The sequence below is a fragment of the Gigantopelta aegis genome, chromosome 6 (genome assembly GCF_016097555.1).
Source record: "Gigantopelta aegis isolate Gae_Host chromosome 6, Gae_host_genome, whole genome shotgun sequence".
Lineage (NCBI taxonomy): Eukaryota > Metazoa > Mollusca > Gastropoda > Neomphalida > Peltospiridae > Gigantopelta > Gigantopelta aegis.
In genome coordinates, this window is record NC_054704.1 from 85,905,048 (window position 1) to 85,915,184 (window position 10,137).

General features: G+C 38.4%; 1 protein-coding gene across 2 annotated transcripts; it reads right to left on the bottom strand.

The window, feature by feature from the left end:
- Positions 1-208: 208 nt before the first annotated feature.
- LOC121375372 (E3 ubiquitin-protein ligase TRIM63-like) lies at positions 209-6,763 on the bottom strand. 2 transcript variants are annotated; one of them, XM_041502793.1, is made up of 2 exons: positions 6,678-6,763; positions 209-1,919 (listed from the first exon to the last, which is right to left on the bottom strand). In XM_041502793.1, the coding sequence occupies exon 2, from the start codon at positions 1,910-1,912 to the stop codon at positions 419-421; it is 1,494 nt and encodes a 497-aa protein (XP_041358727.1). In that variant the 5' UTR covers positions 1,913-1,919; positions 6,678-6,763; the 3' UTR covers positions 209-418. The 2 variants fall into 2 exon arrangements, with proteins under 2 accessions (XP_041358727.1, XP_041358725.1); XM_041502791.1 differs by lacking the exon at positions 6,678-6,763 and adding an exon at positions 6,115-6,455.
- Between the last annotated feature and the right edge of the window lie 3,374 nt (positions 6,764-10,137).

Consider the following 10,137-nt stretch of genomic DNA (forward strand, 5'->3'; position numbering starts at 1 on the left):
CAATTACCAGATGTTTGACATCCATTAAGATATGATTAATAAATCATCATTATGCTCTAGTGGTGTCATAAAACAAACTAACTTTAAGTGTGTTGTGTCCACGAAAGTGTTATGGCCTTTTTGTACCCAACATCCCACAAACCCGTTAGCTACTATCATGTGCTGTAGAGACCATTCTAAATAATAACATAAAAATAATAAGATCTAATACATAGAAAAAAAAGTTTAATGACAACTATGTGTCTATGTAAAATACAAATCTGATAATTAAAAATCATAATAAATGCTTCAGAAATAGGCCTAATATAAGGCAGCTGATTATCAACAAATAATTACACAAGCAAATGTTCATAATAACCAATGGGGGGAAAAGTGTCAATTAAACTTCAATATAAAATTGTCTGTTCATATTTGACTTTTAGTTTTGTTCATCTTGCACCTGCAGTCTTTGAAGTAACTGGTGTCTGACCACTTGAATGTCTGGCCTCCTGCTGTTTCTGTTTTCGCGGGACGATCTCTCTCTGTTCGACGACGATGGCACTCGTAAACCAGTTGCCGGGACAAGTATTTCCCGCCGAGAATTTCTTCCTCGTCTGCCATGCATCTGCCGAGGATTATTCTCCGCATGCTCGCTCTCTAGCATCTCGTGTGCTGATCGTCTGTCCATGATCCGCTGGGTGATGGCTTCTATTGCTTCTGCGTCAAGAATATCAGGCTCCTGCTCTTCCCCACTGTCCACAGTGTTTTGTGGGTAGTCTGTTGCTGGGTATATTAGGTAGTCATCACAGTCCACATAGCAGGCACTTCTCTGAAATTGGCGTACTCTCTCTTGCCTTTCTTCTAGATCAAAGATATAAAGCTGGTGGGCCGGAACCGGTTGCTTCAGCTGGAGATCCTGGTTGGAGGAGATTTCCCCCAGCATGCTCATCTCGGACAGAAATGCTCCTTCGTTGGGGACTTCGAACCCCGAGGCAACAAACAGTTCGTCGTCGTCATCGGTGGTTGCCGATTTGCTGAACTCTTCCTCCTTTTCTTTCATCTTGTCGTTCAGAGCAAACAGGTTTTTGATGTCATTAGAAGCTCTGGCTTCAACGAAAGACTCGTATATTTTCCCCAGTTCTGAAACATTTTCAGATACTCCGTAAAATCTGGTATTAATTTTATTCTTTTGTTCTTTTACCTGCTGTTGCAGCATGCTAGTAAGTGCTTCCTGTCTTCTTTCCAAAAGCAGACGATACTCGATGAAGGTGTCTTTGATCTGAACACGTAGTTTTCTCTCCAAAAGGTCCAGCCTTTTGGATGCATTCGCCAGGGAGTCTGATCTAGTCTTCATTCGGTCTAAACTCTGCTTGCTCTTGTTTTCAACTTCATTGAACTCTTCAGAATTCTCACTGAGGGCATCAGTAACATCTACAATACTGTGGCCCTGCTGTTCCTTGTGGTCTAAAACCGTACAGTCTCTGCACACAGGCACCATGCACAGTTTGCAAAAAAAATTCAAAGACTGATTTTCGTGCTTTGAACAGACATTTTTCGATTTGACAACAGCTTGAGACAAAAAGTCTATCATCTGAATAACCCTGTGGTCATTTGGCAGCTTCTTTATTTCTCCTCGACTCAGGTAGATCTCCACTCTACACTGAGGGCATTTGAGGGTTCCATCAAGCGTCTCGTCCCCCCACAGAAGAGTTCGTCTGGCGGCCGGCTGGCTGTGATCAAAGACTTGCTTCAAACATGGAAGACAGAAGCTGTGGTTGCAAGGCAGGGATTTCGCAGGGCGTTCCTCTATTTCGTATTTTTCACGACACACCTGACAGCGTAGAAACTGCTCTTCGAACGATGTTTCGTCCACGATCAAACTTCTACCAGTGGCTACTTCCGTTGACGGGGCTTCCGTCCCTTCAGACGCCATTTGTAACCTACAACAATGAATACCAGGATTATAATTATAAATTTCGAAATATGTAGTTAATATTATTTATCACAAAATTATGTCTTATGATATTTTTAGTGTACAACACTGTCCCGAGTTTGCCACCATTATAAGATGTTTCCGATTAATAAAGTCTTTTTGATGATTAAAATTACACATTAAATAAACATTATTGATTTGAATGTCAATCAATTCAATCTTTATTTCTTTATTTATGAATAATACAAAGAACATATGGCACATTTTAAAACATAAGTAAGAATATTTAAATAGGAACATATATACAGTCATATATAGATTTTAAGTAAATAATGGTACCTACTGTTGCATATAATTTAGATGGTTTAATAATAATTAATAAAACTATGCTACTTATACTGAGGTACTGGATGTGGAAAGTTCTTTTTGTATGTCTAGTGTATTTCCGGTTTTTGTGGGGTTTTTTTGTTGTTTGTTTTTTGGTGTGTTTTTCTTCTCTTTTTTTTTTGGGGGGGGGGGGGGTTGCTGGGGTTTTTTTTCGTGTATATACATATTTTAGGTACAAAATTATTGAGAAAAAAAAATCTAGTATGGACTACTACAAACATTAAGATGACCAGACACACATTTGATATTAGTAAAAAAAACAACAACCCAAAACACGTGTATACACACGCCTTCGCGCGCACGCACACATACACGCACACCCCCCCCCCCCCCCCCCCCCCCCCCCCACACACACACACAAGCATTACATATGTAGGCGGTGATGGTCATTAAAAAGGCTCTACAAGCCTACAGACATGACAGCTTTCTTGGTAGTACTCATGACGGGTGCCTCAATTTTCGCGAACACCTGATGTCATTGTGACGGTACATGCTCTTAATTTCTTTTCGCCTGTGACGATATTAACTGTGCCGTCTGCAGTTCCAATATGCACTTAGCCCAGGTGGGCAACTTGTTACGTAATACCTCCGCGAGTGCGGTTTTTTCAACCGTGATTTTGGCGACTTGGCGTCATTGAGTCTGGCGATCTAAGAGAAAGATATGCCGTCTTGGTCGCTGTGGAAATTCACTTGATACGTGAGGTACCGCCTTGTACCCCCAGGCGATATTCGGTTTTTTAATAAATAGCTAGGGTTTTAGAGATATCGGGGAGAAACATAGGAAGGCTGCAGGGGAAACGGAGGTCGTCCACTGAACGAAATATATAAGTTCAGTTCGGGCGTGGTAAATATATTTTTCTGCTCTGTGTATAACCTTGATGTGACTTTAAATATTTTAATACTGTTTAAATACTTATTAAAGCTTAGCCAGTCATCCTAGAGGACCTAGGTAAACAGTAGGTTATTGTCTTTATTGTGATAGGTACCAGTATTAATTCTGTGTTACAAGGTTACTGAATGAGTAGTTAAGGGTTAATTAAAAATTAACCAGTTAGGAATAGATTTGTAATTCCTTTATTTATTAAGTTCCCCTGGCAGCGTTTCTCAATTATCACACGTTACTGAACGAGTAGTAAGGGTTAATTAAAAATTAACCAGTTAGGAATAGAGTTGTAATTCCTTTATTAATTAAGTTCTCCTGGAAGCGTTTCTCAATTATCACACGTGTGGGTGTTGTGTCACGGTGAAGTGATTAGCATATTGTGTAAACTAGACACCTAGAGATTAACTAATTAAGTGATCAGTTCTGGGTTGTTATTATTTGTTGTTGTTAATTAACTACTGCGGCAGTACATTTGTCAGCGTAGGTTAATACAGATTCCAAAGTATATTGTGTTTTTGTTGTGTTTTCTAGTGAACTAAACGTGCTATAATAAATATACTTTATATAAGATCGTGTCTCTAAACAACACCTAGACGAGCCACACAGCGGGTATAACTGCCTTTTACAGAGAGATCTAATAGATATACAGTTAGGAGAGATATTTGGACAATCGTGTTTCATTCAGTTACGGGTATTATAGGATCCCCGTGACATCATCACTGTTATGATACTTTTTCATTAGTGCATATTATCACAGCTGTACTTATCTAATGAACTCTATCCGGTGCCAGCAAAAATGTAGTAAACTACTCTTAGAGTGCCAGTTCCCTTTGTGACGGTGCAAGAGGGCTGAAATCTGCAGCGGCTGTCCGCGTGTGTGCGAGACACTTGATAGAGATTCATGGAATCAGTCGCTACTTTGCCAATGAATGAATGAATGAATGAATGAATGAATGAATGTTTAACGACACCCCAGTATATGGAAATATTATTTATATAATTATATAAAACCACAGTGTAAAGAGATGTGAGGAAAAAATATAATACAATACAAATATCAAGGTAAGTATATTTTAAAACTTTGTATAGAAATCAAAGTGTTTCAAAAACCTTAAATTTAGTTCTGGGTGGAATTTAACAGATTCCAAAACAAATCAAGGTAAGTATATTTTAAAACTTTGTATAGAAATCAGTGTTTTAAAAACTTAAATTAATTCTGGGTGGAATTTTAAAAAGATTCCAAAACATTTCTGTTGCCAAATATATAATTTCTTGTTGGCTTCAGATGATTAGGATACACTCCACCAAAATGTGGTCAGTGTAAATGTCCATTCGACTAAATTTAGGAAAAAATCGGCTTGCCTTATCCACAAAAATGGGAGTACTGGCATGAACAATCCTTCGTAGCCCCAGGTGGGACCCCAACCCAGAACTTTTATTTATTTATTTATTTACTTATTTTATTTATTTATTTTAATAACTATTTAACGACACCTCAGCATGGAAGGATGTCAAATAGAGTTGTATTATGATTAACATCAGTACAATTTTACTCATATGAAAAAAAAAAAATCTGTAGAATATGACTATTAACATCAATAAAAAAACCTATTAATATTATCAATAAAAAAACTCGTATAAAAAAGTATCACCAGAATACAGTGTAAACAGACGTGAAAGGTTCATATTCATGAATGACACGATAAAGCAGATCAACATAATATATCAAAAAGAAAATTAAAAAGAAAAAAAAAAACGCTATGGTCAGATCATGGAAATAGTTAAGTGTATGGAACTGTGGTAAACAAATCAACATGACATTAAACTACGAGCACAAAACGAAAAACATTTGAAAACATTATCACAGCCCCTAATAGAACTCATTAATTTATTATTTTTAAACTTTATTAGAACTCGTTTTAAAATTGTTAAGAGATAAATAATAATGTACTATGTTGGCCACTGTCAAGAAACCCATAAGAATATTTCAACCCTGGTTTTTTTTTTAGAGAGTTGTTTTTGTAGGTTTTTCTTTTTTTGATTGTTTTTTATGCTTTTTTATGTGTGTGTGTGTGTGTGTGTGTGTGTGTGTGTGCGTGTGCGTGTGTAAAACCTGTGTCTATGATCCTTTAATTGATATCCTCGACTTGGCAATATTACAGTTCTGATTATAACTTCTTTTTTTTAAATATCCTGCTCAGTGAATACAAGTAATCTGGATCTACCTGTAATTTGTCAGGCTTGTTTCCACACAAAGGTGGCATGGAGCCAGCTTTGTGATTTTACCCATGTCTGATCCTGAACCCCAACAAAAGGGTCACTTCGATAATCAAGTACGCTATAAACACTGCCTAGAGTTGTTCTATCACGAAGTAAATGAATGGGTGGGAGGGTGGCGGGGGTAGTCGTTGGTTTTTTAACACTAACTAACAATAAAACATAATATTAAAAGAAACTTTAACGACTGGCATTATAAATGTAGTTTATTGTTAAATCATTATTTTATTATTTAAAAATCGCCTCATGCTTTCGCTACATTTCATTTTTGTCACCACTTCTGTATTTTTATCACATTAAATAGGCCTATAATGACTTTTTAAAACGTTTAATATATATTTTCACGCGTTCATTATGAACCAGTAAAACTAAAATAGCAATGTTTGTGTAAAAAATTTACTAGCTAGACCACAATACGCACCTTACCCTGTCAGTAAAATAAAACATCTTAAAATAATACTTACATTATCTTAATAAGGCAGCAAGTAAAAATACACTAAATAGATCAAATAGAAGGTAATAATATGAATAACTTTAGTTTCTTATTTTTTGGTTTTTATTAAAGAAAGGTGAAGGGTTTTTTTTTTATCGACTCGTAGGCTTATATAGGAATTCGTGTTTCTCTTAAATCGATGCTAAATGATAACTGACTTACCTGTAAGACGTACTAATTCACGCCGAAATTGACTTGGCAAAAGGGAAGTGTGTTAGTGTGCTTACGACCGACACCACTTTATATTTAAACTGTTTATAAACACGCCATTCGTATTTATATACCAAACACAAAGGAAGCAGGTGACAAATCTAGCAACGAATCGCCATCACGTGATCAATACCATAAATAATCGATAGACGTACGTTCACAATTCATATTACTGATGTATCAAATCTAAAAATATACACATAAAAGCATCAGTATTATGTGCATTTTGTGTTAACATATAGCATGTTTTTACATTTAAGAACATGAAAGAAAAATAAGGCCAATCTAACATGATATGAAATAAAACGTCAGACATAACCCCTCTGTTTTCCGTATTTACATATCGCCATGCCAGCTGAGGGTGTATATCCCTTAAATCGCAACACCAACAGTGGCCACGTGCCAAAAACCAAAACAAACACCTACGTCTTAACATCAACATTTAGTCATCCCTGTACTTAGATCATCAGTATATCGAACTGCGGGTACACAGAATTAAGTGCTAAATACCATACCTTTGGTGGAATCCGTAAGCACCCGACTGTTCTGCAATCTGACGTTTCACTGTTTTAGGTGACTCGAATTATTGACCGAGTAATGTAGGCTAGCATTGTATGACAAATGGAACATGTCTGGACAAGTGTTGCAATATAAACTACACGTCTGTCTAGGTGAAAACAGACGACATAGTCAACATATTACACCGACAATCCTTAGCCTAAAATAAATTAGTTGTCTAATTATCTGATACTGACTGAGAGGGAGTAGATGGTGTGTGTGTGTGTGTGTGTGTGTGTGTGTGTGTGTGTATATATATATATATATATATATATATATATACAGGACCGTCGCTAGGATTTTTTGTTGGGGGGGTGGGGGGCAACTGAGTAGTTAAAGGGACATTCCTGAGTTTGCTGCATTGCAAGATATTTCCGACTAATAAAATATTTCTACGATTAAACTTACATATTAAATATATTTTCTTGTTTAGAATATCAGTGTCTGTATATTCAATGTGTTTCTGGTCGTCTTGATATTTGTAAGAAGCCCAAACTGGATTTTGTCTTCAAATAATTTCGTACGTACGAAAAAAATTAATTTAGGAAATATTAGAACAATCAGAAACACGTTTAATATATACCCACTAATATTTTATGCAGAAAAATATATTTGACATGTAATTATAATCGTTATAAAGTCTCTGTTCGTCGATAACATCTTAAAAATTACAGCAAACTCAGGAATGTCCCTTTAATAGTCTAAAACTCCTTAAACGGTTAAGAAGAGAATTTTCTTTAAGTTTGCCGGATTACCCCCCCCCCCCCCCCCCGCTACGGCCCTGATACGGCCCTGATATATATATATATATATATATATATATATATATATACTCTTCAAAAGAAGAAACGCAAAACCACATTGTCGTAACATTTGGAGAATTGATTTAATTATTGAATGGTGAGTCCGATAATTACCAAATGTTGCAGGATTGTTCACAATTCACTCTAGTCCATTGTGAGTAAGTGATAGGACACACCACCAAGGTCAAGGTCATCTGGAGTCAATACCGGGTGTGGCCTCCGCGTGTGTTGACAACTGCCTGGCACCGCCTGCCCATTGAAGCAACCAGAGTACGGATGACGTCCCGGGGGATGGTGGCCCACTCGGCCTGCAAGGCTGCTGCCAGCTCGGGCAGGGTCTGGGGCTGTGGTTGTCGCTGTCGGAGGCGTCGGTCCAACTCGTCCCATAGATTCTCAATTGGGTTCAAATCCGGTGATGTCGATGACCAAGGAAGGACATTAATGTTGTTGTTCTGTAGGAAAGCCGTTGTGAGACGTGCTGTGTGAGGCCTGGCGTTGTCATGTTGGAACACTGCGTTGGCGTTGGCCATAACTGGAACGATGTGTGGCCGGAGGATCTGGTCAATGTAGCCCTGTGCATTCAGGTTGCCCTGCACGTGGACCAGGTCAGTTCTGCCAGTGTGTGAGATGGCTGCCCACACCATGACACTACCCCCGCCGAATCTGTCCACTTCCTGCACGCAGTTTGCCGCATAACATTCACCACGACGCCTATACACGCGACATCTTCCATCATGACGTCGGAGCAGAAATCGGGACTCGTCACTGAACCACACCTCTCTCCATCGCAGTTGAGGCCATTGTCGATGAATCTGGCACCACTGCAGTCGGAGTCGACGGTGTTGTGGTGTTAAGACGACACCTCGAACTGGACGTCTGGCACGAATTCCTACCTCACGTAGGCGGTTCCGTACGGTCTGGTCGAATATCCTGCGCAAACCTGGTATTGCTGTGGCTGTGGAGGTGGCAGTAGTCAATCGTTCTCGAAGGTGGCGTACCCGGATGTAGCGTTCCTGCCCGGGGGTAGTGACCCGTGGTCGACCGGATCTAGGGAGGTCACGTGTTGATCCATGTTGCTGGTAACGGTCCCACAGTCTGGAGATGGTGCTTGGGGACACATGGAATGCCCTGGCAACGGCCGCTCTGGATTCGCCTGCGTCTAGTCGGGCGATGGCATTGTTTCTCTGCGGTTCACTGAGACGTGGCATGTCCTGGATTGTCAACTGTCGGCCAGATACAGAGGCCAGGCAAGCGAACACCCTGCACTTTTATACTGTCGGTGTTCATGTTGCACGTGCAGACAACGCACGTGCAGTGGTGACATGGTTTGCACGTGGCTGCGTTTTTGCGAATATTCACATTTTGGAACTTTATTGTACAGTAGCTGCGTTTTATCGAATGTAACCGTGGTATTGTGTTTGGGACATGCAATGACCTTATTTTCATAAAGCATGAACCGGTAGGAAACATAAAATCGGAGTTATAACCCATTTGTACCCTTTTGCGTTTCTTTTTTTGAAGAGTATATATACATACATGTACATGTATATATACATACATATATACATAAATGTATATATACATACATATATACATACTACATACATACATATATACATACATACATACATACATACATATATATATGTGTGTGTGTGTGTGTGTGTGTGTGTGTGTGTGTGTGTGTGTCAGTTCTATGATTCGTTAAATTTAATTATATATAGAGCTAGATCTATATCCGTACGTGTACACAAAGGGACTGTCCTGAGTTTGGTGCCACTGTAACATGTTTACGACCAACATTTTGATGACTAAACTTACACATTAAAGACATTTTCTTAATTGTTTAGAATATACCTTTGTCTGTATAAACACAGAGTATGTTGTCGACCTACTGTTTGTAGGATAAAAAAACAAAAACATCGGCTACTGGGTGTCAAAGTAAGTTCTTAAAAAGTTAAAGTTTGTTTTATTTAAAAACACCAATAGAGCTCATTGATTAATCATCGGCTATTGGATGTCAAAAATTTGGTAATTCTGATTCGTAGTGATCAGAGGTAACCCGCTACATTTGTCTTAATGCCGAAGGGATCTATTATATGCACTTTCCAATAGACAGGAAAGCACTGTGGTTATGATGCACTGAGTAGAACGAACCCCCCCCCCCCCAATTAGTTGAATGAATCCACCGAGGTGGTTCGATCCTGCGACGCAAGCACCTCAAGCGAGTATTCAACCGACTGAGCCAAATCCCACCACTAAAAAAAACTTAAGTTCTAAAATTATTAATAAAAATAATGTGGACATCAATGAAAGAGTCTCATTTGTGAAAGACATAACGAACCTGTTAAAATACCAACAAATAAAAACTTCCAAAAGACAAAAATAAACGCTATGATCAGACCATGAACACTGCTGTGATAAACAAACCAAGATTGAACCGAATTATCAAGACTTTTTTTTATTTTGAAAGTAAACAGCTGCAAAAGATAAACACAACACTAAAAACAAAATATTCGAAAAGGCAACAACAGACGCTGTGGTTAGACCATACAAAAAGTGGCAAACAAACCAATATTGCAGAGAACGAAAAACATATTTGAAAACATTATCA

Bases quoted from the DNA above. Each gene is read 5' to 3' on its own strand.
- LOC121375372 (XM_041502793.1), bottom strand. From the start codon at position 1,912: ATGGCGTCTGAAGGGACGGAAGCCCCGTCAACGGAAGTAGCCACTGGT.